General features: G+C 36.1%; 1 protein-coding gene across 3 annotated transcripts in view; it reads left to right on the top strand.

The window, feature by feature from the left end:
• Nucleotides 1-17,272, top strand: part of KATNAL1 (katanin catalytic subunit A1 like 1) — a 107,584-nt gene that overhangs the window by 6,449 nt on the left and 83,863 nt on the right. For all 3 annotated transcript variants that reach the window (XM_059684088.1, XM_059684087.1, XM_059684089.1), the window contains exons 2-3: nucleotides 4,525-4,700; nucleotides 7,404-7,564. In XM_059684088.1, coding sequence (XP_059540071.1) covers nucleotides 4,539-4,700; nucleotides 7,404-7,564 — 323 coding nt within the window. In that variant the 5' untranslated portion in view covers nucleotides 4,525-4,538. The remainder of the gene's footprint in view (nucleotides 1-4,524; nucleotides 4,701-7,403; nucleotides 7,565-17,272) is intronic.

Below are 17,272 nucleotides of genomic sequence, written 5' to 3'. Positions count from 1 at the left end.
TTCCAATGATACATCCAATAAAGGGCTAATATCCAAAATTTGTAAAGAACTCATACAACTCAACCTTCTCCCCCCCCACCCCCCAAAAAAAGAGTCTATTCAGGCAAAGAACCTGAATAGACTCTTCTCCAAAAGGGACAGATAGCCAGTAGACATGAGGGGATTCTCAATGTGACTTATCATCAGAGAATTTCGAATTGAGACTGCAGTGAGATACCTTCTCACACCTGTCAGAATGGCTATCAATAAATCAACAAACAACAAGTGTAGGTGAGGATGTGGAGAGCAGGGAACCCTCATGAACTGTTGGTGGGAATGTAGATTGGTGCAATCACTATGGGAAACAGTATGGAGGGTCCTCAAAAAATTAAAAAGGGAACCTGCCTTTGACCCAGCAATTCCACTTCTGGGTATGTATGGAGGAAACAAAAAACACTAATTCGGAGGAATATGTGCACCCCTATGTTCCTTGCAGTGTTGTTTACAGTGGCCTGGATATAGAGGTAACCCAAGTGCCCATAGACAAAGGGATAAAAAAGTGGTGGTGCATATATACAATGAATATTGGCTATAAGAAAGAATGAAATCTTACCATTTGCGATAGCTTGGATGGACTTGGAGTGTATTGTGCTGGGTGAAATGGATCAGTTAGAGAAAGACAAATACCCTATGATTTCACTTATATGTGGAATCTAAAGAACAACATAAGTGAACAAACAAAATAAATAGACTCATGGATACAGAGAACAGACTGATGGTTGCTGTTGGGGGATTGTTGTAGGGACAGGGTGAAAAAGGTGAAGGGATTGAGAAGTATAAATTGGTAGTTACAAAATAATCATGGGGATGTAAAGTACAGCATAGTGAATTTAGTCAATAATATTGTAATAACTATCTGTGGTGCCAGGTGGGTACTGGAAATACCACTTTATAAAGTATATGATTGTCTCATCACTATGCTCTATTCCTGAAACAAATACAAAGTAATAGTGAATGTAAACTGTAATTAAAAATTTTTAAAAATTATATGATTGGTTTTAAATATAAAACACTTTACATTTTTGGTATAAACTCCAGTCGGGCATAATGCATTATGTTTTATGTACATTACTGGATTTGATTAGCTTAAATTTAAAGATTTTTGTATCTATGTTTCCGAAGGATATTGGTATATCAATTTCTTATAATGTCTGGTTTTGTATCAAGGTAAGGTTGGTTTTAAAGTATGAGTTGGATGTTTTTCCACTTCTTCTTTTTTGAGAGAGTTTGTGTAGAATTGGTTTTATTTTTCCCTTAAATGCTTGGGAGAATTCACTAATGAAGCATTTGGGTCTGGAGTTGGGTTTTTTTTTTCCAGATAGATCTTATATTACAAATTGAATTAAATTGATTGCTATAGGACTACTAGTATTCTGATTAATTACTGTATTTTTTCTTGAGTAAGTTTGGTATGTTGTGACCTTCATAGAATTTGTTAATTTCATTAAGTCCTCTTTTGCCTTTTAATACTGCTGAAGTTTGTAGTAGTAGCCCCTCCTTTATTCTGATTTAGATAACTTTTGTTTTCTTTCTCCCTTTCCTGGTCAATGTCACTAGAGCTTTATCAATTTTAATGATTTTTCCAAAGAACCAGCTTTTGGCTGTGTTGAAATTTTCTGTTGTTTGACTGTTTCTGTTTTATTGATTTTTGCTCTTAATTATATTATGTTCTTTCGTCTACTCCTTTTGGGTTTTAATTTACTTTTGTTTTCCTAGATTCTTATGAGAAGCTGAAAGCAGGAGTTGGCAAACTACAATTTGGGGCCAAATCCAGCCTGCCACTTGTTTTTGAATTACCCATGAACTAAGAATGGTTTTTGTATTTTTTTAATGGTTAAAAAAGTCAAAAGAAGAACACTGTTTTGTGATATGTAAAAATTAAGTGAAATTCAGTAATCAGTGTCCATAAATAAAGTTTTATCGCAACACAACCACATTCATTTGTTTACATATTCTTCATAGGTACTTTTGTGCTAGAATGACAGAATTCAGTAGTTGTGACAAAGATTTCTGTTATATTTTCACTAGAGGCCTGGTGCATGAAATCCGTGCGCTCATGGGGGGAGGGGTGTCCCTTAGCCCGGCTATTTCAATGCCAACTAATATTTGACTGAAGTGATACGAAACTGTTTTATGTAGCCTTCCATGCAGTCAAAAGTTAAAACAAAGAAGTGAGATCTTCATTACCCCCCCCACTGGATTTGCAGTACATGTATTTTCTGTGCTCAAATTACAGCTTTAGCATCATTTTTCAGACTTTAATGCAAGTGCAAAGAATATTTTCATATTACAAATTACATTTTACTGTGCAGGTGAGACATTTCCTCCTGACTCGGTTGAAAGAGGTTAATCTGCAATGTAATGACATGCAAAAGACAATATCAAAAGAATAGATTCTTTAAATGCCTTCCAAACAATGATTATGCTGAATGAAATGTATGCTTATGATTTGATATCAGTATGTGACAGTATCTATCTGGGTGAAAAGACATCTTCAAATATGAAATACATAAAATTTCATTAAAATCATCATTAATGTATGAACATTGGCATTTGATTTTTTTTTAAACATCCTCATCTGAGGATATGTTTACTGATTTTAGAGAGTAAGAGAAAAAGGGAAACATGGATTGGTTGTCTCCCGTATGTACCCTGACTGGGGATCAAACCCAAAACCTAGGTATGTATCCCCGACTGGGAATGGAATCCATAGCCTTTTGGTGTACAGGCTACACTGCAAACAACTGAGCCATACTGGCCAGGGCTGCATTTGATTTTGATGTTAGGAAACAGTAACTTTGAATCCCAACTAAGTGAAATATTCATCTTCCCCCAAAGAGTTTAATTTTTATTAGAAGACCTGCATTACAAAAAGTTGTGCTTAACTATTAGTATAATATTTTGAATTTCATCAATAAAAATTGTGGAAATTTTGTCTCATTGTGTCACTACTTAAATAATGTCCTCAATATTTCCCGTTAGTCTTTAAAACCTAAAATATTTGCTCTTTGATCCTTTACAAAATTTGCTGACTGCTGCTTTACATCAAGGTATTTTTATTCTGCACAGTTGTGTACCTGCACATAATAGCAGAATTAATGCTCAGTCTCACAATGAATTTAACGGAAAATATATAGAACGGTTTTGTTTCTATTGTATTTATTAATTGCAGGTTGTTTACTGTAAAAAGACCTTCCTGCTTTGTGATAATATTTAATTTGAGAAGAGGCTTTCTACGGTTCTATATTATTGATCTACAGAATATTGGAATTTCTTACCATGTAACAATAGTGTATAATTAGCTGCAGTGTAATTCTCAAGTAACATAGATGATGCCTTCAGTGAACCTATGCTTGGCGAAGGGGCAAATATAACATGCCAAAACACATAAAGAAAACAGCTTTATTTTTAAGAAAGTACTGTAGTCACTTAAAGAGCCTAGAACTAGATGTGGTTAATTTTGAGGCAGAGTGTTAGAGCCCCTTAAGAATAGATAAGAGACAGAGAGGAAGAGCCAAGCTACCCACACCAAACTCTAATTCCCTCAGGAAGGCATGGAAAAATACTATGATTTTCTCTTCTAAGGTTATTCATTGGTCTACTGTTCCAGGAAATAAGAATAGGGCAATTTGGACTTCTTCCCGGGATGTCATTCTTCTGTATCTCTGTAGTTCCTACTCTTTGTAGTCTTGAGTGGAAAGTATTTCTGCATGGAAGTCTGGAATGATTCTGGGAGATGTTTGGGAAGCCTGGAAGAAAAGCTGGAATGATGGGCTGGGAAGCTTTGGTGGAAACCAGAGTTTCAGATGATGGTCTTCTAGCATCTTGTAGCATGGAAAAGATTAGTGATAGTTATTTGCACAGACAAAAAAGAAAAAGCGATAGAGAAAGGCAGGATCATGGGTGATTACAGTTGAACAAAAAGAGCTCAGGTAGTTTAATTCATAGGATTTTGCTTAGATTTAAGTTGTATGGCACATTAAATGCACATAAATGATGTGTGGACAACTATAGGCTGTTCTGTTAAAATGTGTTCCCTCAGTATGACATTTTGTTTTTAGACCAAAAAGTTTTAGTGAGAATTTCTGTGGTTTTAATTGACATAATTGGAAAATATGTGATATTCATGTATTTCTACATTTTCAAGAATAGATGGAAAGAAATTAAGCAAGATCATCTTTACTATTATTGCAGTTTGTTGATATTACAAATGAGCAAGAAAAACCAGTACCTGTAACAGGAATCCGTAGTTCAGAGCTGTGTAATTTCTCATTATTGTCTTGGGTGTTCTTTTCTGAACTCTTTTGTGCTGCCAAAATTAGAAACTTTGTTCAATATTTTAAGATGCATTCAGATAACCTCAAACAAAGAAAAAACCATTTTGACTTTCCATGTAGTTTTAAGCTGATATTTTAAAGAATAATAAAACATATTTTGAAGTCAGTACTGAAAACTTAATAAAAAGTCATTATATTTAATGTTTAGGTCTCTGAAAGAAGATGAACTTGGCTGAGATTTGTGACAATGCAAAGAAAGGAAGAGAATATGCACTTCTTGGAAATTATGACTCATCAATGGTATATTACCAAGGGGTGATCCAGCAGATTCAGAGACATTGCCAGTCAGTTAGAGACCCAGCTATCAGAGGCAAATGGCAACAGGTAAGGTCACATTATTCAGTGAGTCAGGGCAGCAGTCTGTTGTTCTTGAAAGACTAGAGGCCTGGTGCAGGACATTCGTGCACTTAGGGGAGGGGTCCCTCAGCCCGGCCTGTGCCCTTGCACAGTCCTGGAGCCAATGGGGGATGTCTGACTGACAGCTTAAGCTGTGAGCCCAGCTTCTGGCTGAGCAGTGCTTCCCGCTGTGAGAGCGCATTGACTACCAGGGGGCAGCTCCGGCATTGAGTGTCTGCTCCCTGGTAATCAGCGTGCATCATAGCAACTGGTTGTTCCGCTGTCAGGCTGAAACCGGCTCTCCAACATCCCGCGAGGGGTCCCGGATTGTGAGAGGGCATAGGCCAGGCCGAGGGACCCCACTGGTGCATGATTGGGGCCCGGGAGAGATGTGGGAGGTTGGTCAGCGGTGGGGGGGTGGGGGGGTTGGGGGTGGTGGTGATACATGGGAGGGCTCCAGGGCGTGTCTCACTCAATCCCCATCAGCTGGACCCCAGCAGCAAGCTAACCTACCGGTTGGAGCGTCTGCCCCCTGGTGGTCAGTGCATGTCATAGCGAGGGGTTGAGTAGCCTTAGCATATCATTAGCATATTGCACGTTGATTGGTTGAACAGCCAACCAGACAATCAGGCACTTAACATATGTCTTTTATTATATAGGATTAGAACTTGAGATGTAAATAGTTCTTTCTTGTCTGAATACTGAGGTATATTTAAAATGCACTCTGAATAGTTTTCTCTCTTGCCCAGATATTTTACATATTTTTTATTATTTCATGAGACATACTTCAAAGATGCTTAGTCCGAATTGAACCTATTTTAATTTTTTAAAAATTTCATGATCAGTTGCCTAATTGTGAGAACAAATTTTTGAAATAAATTATTGCTACTTGCCCTTTCCCCTTTCAATTGTACATGTAGTTGGACCCATTTCATAAAACTTTTCCTTTAAGAAAGTTTATTCTTTTGAAAGATTCCTTACGAATACAAAGGAGTCAGTAATCTAATAAAAAACACTAATATGTTTGCTGTCTCTTGACTATACAACTTGATTTTATAATAGTACAGTTAATAAAACCTTGAATTATAATTTTCCACTTATTCTTAAAACTTAAAATCCTTTTAAAATTATAAGTACAAAGTCAAGTATTCCTTTGAAGTTTCCATTTTACGTACTAATGCCTTTTAAGTGTTTCTTCTAATTTTTCCACTAGTCAGAAATTGATGTTTTACTAAATTTGTAGGGTAAATTTGGCTTATTTTCTGACTTAAGTGTTACCAGATTATGTTGAGTGAGGACAATATACTTGCTCTATGTCAAGTTGAAAATTTTAGTTGTTTTCCTCTATCCTGCATACTAGCCACAGATAAGAGTGGTTTATTAATCTAGCATGGAAATATTCTTGATAAGTTATTAATTGTATTAAATAGTTGCCATTTTTATTCAGATATTTCTATTGTTTCTTTCCATTAGGTTCTGAAATTTCATTGCTCCAAGTATATCATGTAATTGCATATATGAGCAGTTGAACTTTACCTAGGTTTTTCTTTGATTCTGCATCTCCTTAATATGTTCCTTTCTATATATATTAAATTGATGATTTAATATAAAGTGATGATTCTCTCTTCCTTCCTCTCTCTCTTCTTGAACAATATTACCTATTATTCAAGGTAAAGTTCAAGGCACATTTCTTATGCTCTGCTTTATAGTAAAGTGTGCATTCTGATTTAAAAAATTAGAATTGTTAAACTGAATTTATAAATGTAATTTTCAATCAATTATCTATTTGCCTTTGAAGATTAGTTTGGCTCAGAGTTTCAAAACACAAGAATTTCCATATGCTAGGTGCTCAATGAGAGTTTTGAAATACAGTAAAAATCTGGCCTGTGAGCCCAAAATAAACTTTGCCCAGGACTTGAAAGAATTTAACAAGTCCCAAAGAATTCAGATTTTAGATGAAGGAGAATTTAAATAAAAATTGGAAGTGTGTTATTCATATAGTATTTGACCACTTCGGGCTTTCATATGCCCATAACAAGCAGGCATTTCATATATAGTGAGATTGGGGACAGCAAATGCTGGTCAAAAATTTGGCTGGTAAGTTTTTGGAAGCTAGCTCTGGTCGGGTAGCTCAATTGGTTAGAGCATCGTCCCAATATACAAGGCTGTGGGTTTTATCCCTAGTCAGGGCACCTACAAGAGTTAACTAATGAATGCATAAATAAGTGGAATAACAAATTGATGATTCCCTCTCTCTTCCTTTCTCTAAGATTAATAAATAAAAAATTTAAAAACTTTTTTGGAAGTTATTTCTAAGTATATTAAAATGATTTAGCATTAATATTATAGTTCTCTGGGACTGGCTAACTTGTTACTGAATTAGTTGCTTGTTTTAAATTATGTTCATGGTCATTACATTCCTTGGTAGAAATAAAGTTCCATTATGAAGGTATATTACTAGTTCCCCTGTGAAAAGGTATTTAATTATATCTTTTTTCAAACTGATTCCTGCCCTTCTATCTATATCACTTTAAATAGTTCTTTGTTTTTGAATTTTTTTTTTTTAATGACTCATGTTGCATACTTTGAAAAACATTAAGGAAACTTGCATTCTATAGCAATTTATATAAACTTGAAACAATTTCTGGCATAAAGGCTATATATATGTATGTATGTATGTATTTATTTAAGGTTCGGCAGGAATTATTGGAAGAATATGAACAAGTTAAAAGTATTGTCAACACTTTGGAAAGTTTTAAAATTGACAAGCCCCCAGATTTCCCTGTGTCCTGTCAAGACGAACCATTTAGAGACCCTGCTGTTTGGCCGCCCCCTGTACCTGCAGAACACAGGTAAACGGACTTCATGTTCTCTTTAGGTCCTTCTGTAGCTAATTAATATTCAGGGTGAAGAGAGTGAAGCTTTATCTGAACAAAGGATGACAAGTCTCTTGGGGGGCATGTAAATATAATACCTGTGTATACTTTTTACACCTATGGGTTTACAGAGTTTTTACTTGTATTTGATAAAGAACAGAAGTCGGATATCTTGCTTTTAGAATGTTTTTGCTACTGTTATAATGTTTATAACAATAGAAATCTAGTCCTAAAATTTTTCAGTTAAATGAAATCTTTTAGATTTCATAATATCAGCATCAAAACTTGGATGGCTTTTTTCCTTTCAAACATTTAAAAAAAATATTTTTATTGATTTTTTACAGAGAGGAAGGGAGAGGGATAGAGAGTTAGAAACATCCATGAGAGAGAAACATCCATCAGCTGCCTCCTGCACACCCCCTACTTGGGATGTGCCTGCAACCAAGGTACATGCCCCTTACTGGAATCGAACCCGGGACTCTTCAGTCCACAGGCCGACGCTCCAGCCACTGAACCAAACTGGTCAGGGCAAAACATTTTTGCTTTGAAAGACTTTTAATATAAGATGAAATGATAGACAAATTGGATTTATCTGGTTGGGCTTACAGCCAATTTCTAGAATCTTAGCTTACTGTTTCTTAAAGGTTAAAGGTCAGATTCCCTACTGTGGCATATAAAGCTCTTAAGTTTAACTCCCTGATGGCCAGTCTGTGCATCATCTACATAAACCTTTCTCTTCTCATTCTTTCCTGTCATCTTGTCTTTGAACAGTTCTTTAATGAATTCCCATAGCCCCATCCAAGCAACTTATATTCATTAAGTCTCAGCTGAACTGTGTTTCCTCCTCTCTGTAGCCTTTTTTAATTTGCCCAGGCATGACGGCTTGTCATAGAGTTAGGTTGCATTTTTTGGTATATTCACAAGATTAGGAGCTTTGCAAAGTCAGGACTATGCTTTTTATTTACTCAAAACAAAAATAACAGACTTCCATTGTCAACACAGGGTTTGGTACATAGGCATTCAACCAACATTGAATGAATAACTCCATTAATTCCACAAATGAGAAAGTGAGGCCTGAGAGACCCTGACTAGTAAGTTAGGCTAGATTAGGACCTGAGTTTAGGTCTTTCTGGCTTTCATTTCCCTAGGTCAGGGGTCCTCAAACTACCGCCCGCGGGCCACATGCAAATACAAATATTGTATTTGTTCCTGTTTTGTTTTTTTACTTCAAAATAAGATATGTGAAGTGTGCATAGGAATTTGTTCATAGTTTTTTTTTAAACTATAGTCCGGCCCTCCAATGGTCTGAGGGACAGTGAACTGGCCCCCTGTTTAAAAAGTTTGAGGACCCCTGCCCTAGATTGTGAAGTGGTATTGTGGCCAGAGTGTTGTAAATAAGTTTCCCTTTGGTCAGTAGCTGTGATCCTGTGTTTAACTTGCTGAAGTTTCCTAAACGCTTTTAAAAAACTGTGAAAAGTGGTTAATTTATTCCTTCAGGTTTTTACCCACTGAGTTATGGGCAGATAAAAACACTAGATTATGATCCTGTTCTAAGGTCTACAACAATATAGTACTTTCCTCAGATGTAACTACCTTCAGGTGTTTTGGATTAAGGTAACCATTACCCCTCATGGGTTATGTGTATATGCATATAGGTTCTTTGGTTAATCTCTCCCTACCTCCACTTCCCCCCACCCCCCACCTTCCCTCTGAGATTCGTCAGTCTGTTCCATTCTTCTATGTCTCTGGATCTATTTTGTTTATTTGTTTATTTTGTTCATTAGATTCCACAAATGAGTGAGATCATGTGATATTTGTCTTTCTCTGACTAGCATATTTCTCTTAGCATAATACTCTTCCAGTTCATGCTGTCTCAAAGGTAAGAGATCCTTTTTTTTTTTTTTTTTTTTTTTTTTTTTTTTTTTTTTTACTGCTGCATAGTATTCCATTGTGTAGATGTACTACAGCTTTTTTATCCACTCATCTGCTGATGGGCACTTGGGCTGTTTCCAGATCTTAGCTGTTGTAAATAGCGCTGCTATGAACACAGGGGTGCATATATTCTTTCTAATTGGTGTTTCGGGACCTTAGGATATATTCCTAGAAGTGGCATCACTGGGTCAAATGGCTGTTCCATATTTAATTTTTTGAGGAAAATCCATACTGCTTTTCATAATGGCTTCACCCAGTCTGCATTACCACCAGCAGTGACCTAGGGTTCCCATTTCTCCACATCCTCACCAGCACTTGTCATTTGTTGATTTGTTGATGGTAACCATTCTGACAGGTGTGAGGTGATACCTCATTGTTGTTTTAATTTGCATCTCTCAGATAATCAGTGACTTGGAGCATTTTTTCATGTGTCTCTTGGCCATCTGTATGTCCACTTCGGAGAAGTGTCTATTTAGGTCCTTTGCCCATTTTTTATTTGGATTGTCTTCCTTTTATTAAAGATGCTACAAAGAAAGAGAATTACAGGCCAATATCCCTGATTAACATAGTTGCTAAAACCCTCAACAAAACATTAGCAAATCTGATCCAGCAATATATTAAAAAGATCATACACCATGACCAAGTGGGATTTACTCCAGGGATGCAAGGCTGGTTCAATATTCAGAAATCAATAAATCAGTTAATACGTTGCAAGCAAATTGAAAGACAAAAATCACATTATCATATAAAAGAGTTTGGCTTTTTTAGATTCCACATATAAGTGACATCATACAGAATTTGTTTTTCTCTCACTGATCTCACTTAGCATAATGCCCTCAGGGTTTATCCGTAGTGCTGCAGATGGCAGGCTTTTCTTTTCTCATGGCTGAGTAATATTCCAGTGTATATATGTACCACATCTTCTTTATTCATTCATCTGCTCATGGATGCTTAGGTTGTTTCCATATCTTGGCTATTGTGAATTATGTTGCAGTAAACATGAGCTCTTCAATATCTTGTTTTCATTTCCTTTGGATATAGACCCAAGAGCAGAATTTCTGGATCATATGGTAGTTCTATTTTTAATTTTTTTGAGGAATTTCCACACTGATTTCCATAGTAGTAGAACTAGTTTGCATTCTCACCAACAGTGCACTAGGGTTCCCTTTTTGCCACATACTTGCCAACACTTATCTCCTGTTCGTGATGATAGCCCTTGTAACAAGAGTGAGGTGATATCTCATTGTGGTTTTAATTACATGTCCCCAATGACTAGTGATATTGAATATCTTTTCATGTATCTCTTCTTTGGAAAAATCTGTTTTTAGTTCTTCTGCTTATTTTTTAGACAGATCATTTTTCTTTTTTTAAAAATGAGTTGTATGAATTTTTATTTATTTTAGTTTTTGTTAATCCTTACCCAAGAATATATTTCCCATTGATTTTTGGAGTAAAAGGGAGGGAATGAGGGAGGGAGAGAGGGAGAGAGAGGAGGAGAGGGAGAAAAAGCATCTATATGAGAGAGACACAGATTGGTTGCCTCCCTCGCACTCCCTGACAGGGTGGGAATTGAACCTGCAACCCTGGTACATGCCCTTGAAGGGAATTGAACTCGTGAGCCTTGTGTGCGAGGGTCAGCACTCTCACCACTTAGCTACTCTGGCCAGGGCTGTTTGAATTTTGTATGTATTTTGGACATCAACCTCTTATCCGATATATGGTTTGCAAATATTTTCTCCCATTTGGTAGGTTGTCTTTTCAGTTTTTGTATTCTTTTGCTGTGATGAAGCTTTTTTTTTAGTTTGGTGTAGTCCCATTTGTGGATTAGTACTTTTGTTGCTTTTGCTTTTGGTGTCATAAACAAAAAAAACATTGCCTAGTCAAGGAACTTCTTTACTAGGTTTTCTTCTAGGAGTTTCAAAGTATCAGGTCTTTTGTGTAAATCTTTTAAATCCATTTCAAGTTTATTTTTGTGAGTGGTTAAGGGGTCCAGTTTTATTTTTCTGCTGGTAGTTACTCAATTTTCTCAGCATCATTTGTTGAAGAGACTGTTCTTTCCTCATTGAATGTTCTTGGCTCATTTGTCAATTAATTAACTATAAACACAGAAGTTTATTTCCTGGATCTCTATTTTGTTCCAGTAGTCGATGTGTTTACTTTTATGTCAGTACTATGCTATTTTAATTACTATAGCCTTGTAGTATAGTTTGATATCAGGAATATGATGTGAGACCTCTGGCATTATTCTTTTTTCTCTTGATTGCTTTGGTTATTTAGGGTCTTTTGTGGTACCATACAAATTTTAGGATTTTTTTTCTATTTCTGTGAAAAAAGCCATTGGAATTTTATAGGGATTGTATTGATTCTGTAGATGGCTTTGGGTAGAATGGACATTTTAACGAATTTATCTTTGCTCAAGGAACACAGGATATATTTCTATTTGTTTGTGTTTTCTTTAGTTCCTTTCATTAAAGTTTTGTAGTTTTCATTGTACATATATTTCACTTCCTGTTTTATTGTTTTGATACTATTGTGAATGAGAAATTTTCTTTACTTTTTTTTCAGCTGTTTCATTATTAGTGTATAGAAACACATTGATTTCTGTTTGTTGATTTTATATCCACAACTTTATTGAATTCATTGATTAGTTTCAACAATTTTTTGGTTTAGTCTTTTCTGTTTTTAAGATCAGCCCTAGCCGGTTTGGCTCAGTGGATAGAGTGTTGGCCTGCAGACTGAAGGGTCCTGGGTTCGATTCCGGTCAAGGGCACATGCCCAGGTTGCGGGTTCAGTCCCCAGTGAGGGGTGTGCAGGAGGCAGCCGATCAATGATTCTCTCTCATCATTGATGTTTCTATCTCTCTCTCCCTCTCCCTTCCTCTCTGAAATCAATAAAAATATATTTTAAAAAATCATATCACCAGTATATAATACTAATTTTTGTTTTTCCTTTTTGATTTGGATGCCTATTAGTTCTTTGTCTTGCCTAATTGCTCAGCTAGGACTTCTAGTACAATCCTATATAATAAAAGGCTAATATGCAAATAGACTGAATGGTGGAATGACTGGTCGCTGTGATGTGCACTGACCACCAGGGGCAGATGCTCAATGTAGGAACTGCCCCCGGTGGTCAGCGCAGCTCAGCCAGAAGCTGGGCTCATAGCTGCCAAGCGCAGCGGTGGTGGCAGGAGCCTCTCCTGCTTCCATGGCAGCACTAAGGATGTCCTAAGCCGTCTGTCAGACATCACGAGAGGGCTTCCAGACTGCGAGAAGGCACAGGCCGGACTGAGGGACTCCCCTCCCCCCTGCCGAGTGCACGAATTTCATGCACTGGGCCTCTAGTATTGAATAAAAGGTGAGAGAGAGCACCTTTGTGCTATTCCTGATATTAGAGGAAGAAGCTTTTAGTTTTTCACTATTGAATATGTTAGCTGTGGGTTTGTCATACATAGTCTTTATTATGTTCTTTCTGTATCCAATTTGTTGAGGGTTTTTAATCATGAAAGAATGTTGTATTTTATCAACTGCTTTTCCTGCATCTAGTGAGAGGATCATATAATTTGTATCTTTCATACTATTAATGTGGTTGGATACACTTATTGATTTGTATATGTTGAACCACCCTGGCATGCCAGGGATTAATCTCACTTGGTAATTTTTCAGATTATGAGACTGACGCGCTGCCTGCTGCGCTAAGAGGGCGCCAGTAATTTTTAATACATTGTTGAATTTGGTTTGCTAATATTTTGTTGAGAGTTTTTGCCTCTGTGCTCATTGGGGATATTGGTCTATAATTTTCTATTGTGGTGTCCTTATCTGGGTTGGCGCCAGGGTAATGCTGGCCTCATAAAATGAGTTTGGAAGTGTTCCCTCTTCTTCGTTTGTTTTTGAAGAGTTTAAGAAGGATTGGTGTTAACTATTCTTCAAGTGTTTGGTAGGATTCACCCGAGCAACCATCTGGTCCTGGGAATAACTTTTAGTATAGGAAATACCTGCTCTGAATTGCTAGAGCATCATGATGTATATCAAAAAGCAGTGGCCAGAGATAATAACACTAATATTCATGGCTCAAACTGAATAAAAAGTGTGACGGATATTTTCCCATTGATGAACACTTACCTGAAACTTCTCTTTCGAGAAATACTAGCCTCGGTATTTCCTTTTTGCTCTGTTCTCCCTAAACTGCTCATAATACAGATCTGATTTATGTTTATACTTTTGCTTGGATCTTTACTCCTACTGAAAGTGAAAGATGAATGGACCAGAATATATTTCTCTGAACCTCCATTCTCCATGCTAAATTTTAAAACGTTTTCTTTGTATGTAGCCATTGTGTGTATTTTTTTCCTCTGTGGATCAGAAATCCATAATAAAAACAAATCTAAGACTAAATATTGCCCAGGGGAAATTTTTTAATTCCCACTTATATCATCAACAACAATAGAAAAAGTACTCACCAACTCCACAAGGTTTTCTTAGCGAAGAAATTCTGTTTAATACCTTGAGGATTAGCATGGGATAAACTTTATGAATAAAATCTTTATATAAGCAAAACCACATGGTGACATATATGTAAGTCATATGTTAATGAAGTAAAATTCACACAGGTTTGTAGCACAGAATGTGTTCATGGGCTGAAAAAATAAGTAAATATTAAGATTGTAAATGTAGGGTTAAAAGTTATGGGAAGTTAGGGTAATATAATATTTTTCTCTGGTAATTTTTTTCTATAGGTCATGTAAAACAAACATAATAAAATTTTCCTTAGAGATAGTGAATAGTGGATATAGTCATTATGTATCTTGGTTTAATGGGAAGACTCTTAACTTGAGTCCATGAGATCTGAGTTTGAAGTCTGCTTCTGACACCTGCTTGTTTTATGATCTTGAACAGGTTATTTAGCCTCTCTAAATAGTAGCTTCCCTATCTGTAAAACTGGGATCTCTACCTCATGGATTAATTAAGAGAACTTAGTATATAAGACAGTAACTGTCAAGTAATAAGTAATTAAAATGGTCAATTTTGAAACAAAATACCACAATGTTCTTTCAGATAAATAAGCAACTAACAATTAAAAAATGATAGCCTCATTCACAAAATTCCTCAAGGAAATTATTCCCCCCTGAACAATTTACATAAATCTTTAGTTCTCTGAAACATTTTGAATAACTCTGGCAGAGAGGATATGGCGTTTTAAATATCCAACTCTCATAAAGTTGGTGTTCATTTTCAGGGAAAGAATGATAACTAATTATCAGTCATTTACTGAATGTTTTGCAACTATTATCTTATTTAAAACTCCAATGATCCCATGAAGTAGCTAGTGTTATTGTGTACCCATAATACTATTACTAATTTATTATTATGAACCCCATTTATAGCTGAGGAAATTGAAGCTTATAGAGTTTGTAATTTTTCCAAAGTTATCTGAACAAGAAAGTGGGACAGTCAGGATTTGAACCCAGATCACCTCAAGTTCAGGACTCTTATTTATATCCACTCTGCTGTGTTACTTTCCTGTACACCTCAGTGATGTCTGTTGGCATGTTTTGATATCATCTCTATATTCTGATACATCTACCGGATTAGCTTCTTATTAGAGGTGATAGGAAAATCAAGATGCTGGAAATGCTAAACTTAATAAATTTTGATACTTTAAATATAATTTAAGAAATTTCTCTATGGGAACATCTGAAATTACAGTGGAAGGCCATAGAAAAATAGAATTGACCTTAATTTGCACAAAATGTTTCCGGGATGCATCTGATGTGTTTAGCATTAGGCACGAATTTGGTAGCCTGGTTCATACCTCTGTCCTTTTCACTTCATAGACTTAACTCAAAACTTCTCCCTTATCCCTGTTGCTGGACACCAAGGCACTCTGTATACTGTGGGTTCCAGCAGTGCTGTTGGAAGTTACATCTTATGTGTCATGCTTCTGCTGAGTTCAATCATGATCCTGTTTTCAATCACCAGCAGCTGCTTGGATAAATCAAAACAGTTTTTTTTTTTTTTTTTTAAAAATGAGTTAGATTCATTGTCTTAAACCGGAGGAAATTGAACTACAAAAGTAGGATTATGATGGGAGGTAGTGGCAATATTATCATTAAATGCCAAAGAGAGGAAGTCTCCAGGTCATTCTTAGTGTCCTAAGTTAAAAGCTATCTTGTATTCATTAAATTATGTTATATTTTTTATGTTACAATAAGTTTATTAAACATTCTCTTTAATGAGACCATTTAATTTTTTTTTATTAAAAATTTTGTTTTTAGAGAAAGAGAGGAAGAGGGAGAGAGACATTGATTTGTTGTTCCACTTATTTTTGCATTCATTGGTGGGTTCTTGTATGTGCCCTGACTTAGGATTGAACCTGCAGCCTTGGTTTATTGGGAGAATGCTCTAAGCAACTAAACTACCCAGCCCAGATGAGACCATTTTATTTATTTTATTTTATTTTTTCGTTAATCTTCAGAATATCCTGAGGATATTTTTTCCTTTGATTATTAAAGAGAGTGGGAAGGAGGGAAGAAGAGAGGGAGAGAAAACGATTGATATGAGTGAGACATCAATTGGTTGCCTCCTGTACACACCCTGACCATGGCTGGGGATTGAACCTGCAACCCAGTTACATGCCCTTGACTTGGAATCGAACCCAAGACCCTTCAGTGTAGGGTTGATGCTCTAACCACTGAGAACACCTGCCAGAGAAGGATGAAAATATTTTAAAATGGTGTCTCCCAGTGAAACCTGAAGCCACAAAACTAAGATGTTCTTATTGGAGCAGTATTTGACATAGTATATATTCAATAAACTATTCTTTACTTAACTTAAAAAATAAATGATACATCTTTTAAAGTTGCATATTTTTGGAGAGATGGCAGAATAGGATACACAAGCCTGAAGCTAATCTTTGGCTTATTCTGTGTGGGTAAACTGGAACTCTGATAAGCCTTCTAATGTTATTTCATCTGGAATCAGGGGAAATAGCATAATGTGTTTCTGTGCATATATAGATAGGAAGAATGATTTGTATCAAATTTATCTTACTCTGTAGAATTTCAGCCAAGGGGAAATTCTTACTACTTAATATTAAAGTTATTGCTTTATGTTCTTAGGGTATCCAAATAGGTTAAGTAGCTGCTAGCATTTAAAAATGCCAATTTGCAGTGGAAAAAGATCAGTTAAGATCAAGGTCAAGTACCAGTAGACAGTAAACTATCATCTCATCCTTACAAGTATTTCGCCCAGACTCTAGCTCAGTTATTTTCCTGGGATTAGGAGGTAAGAGAGCAAAGTTTTCTATCAGTTCCACCACTAATTGAGTGGTCCTCCAAGTAAGTTTACTTTTCTGCATCTCATTTTTCTCCTCTGTAATGTGTATGTTGTGATGAAATTGTTTTGTAAAATTATTTTGAAGTCTTAGGAAGAAAAATACTATACTATTGATCTATCCAACATAGATTTTATGAACATTCATCATATGCTAGATATTATCTCTGGCCCTGTTTAAAGTATGAAGGTAACAATCCTCTCCCTAACCCCCTATGATCACCCCAAACACACACACACACACACACACACACACACACACACACACACACACACCTCTTGGCCTTAAGAAACCAATAAGAGAAAATTATCCAGACATCCTGGGAAATTTAAGTTGGATGCTGGCACCTATTGTATGTCAAGTATTGTGCTAGTACTATGCTGGGATGCAGAAACAGATTTGTCCCTGCCCTCTTAAGCATAC

Source organism: Myotis daubentonii, chromosome 2 (genome assembly GCF_963259705.1).
Source record: "Myotis daubentonii chromosome 2, mMyoDau2.1, whole genome shotgun sequence".
NCBI lineage: Eukaryota > Metazoa > Chordata > Mammalia > Chiroptera > Vespertilionidae > Myotis > Myotis daubentonii.
Note: the sequence above shows the minus strand (reverse complement) of the source record. Positions and strands in the feature narration are given on the sequence as shown.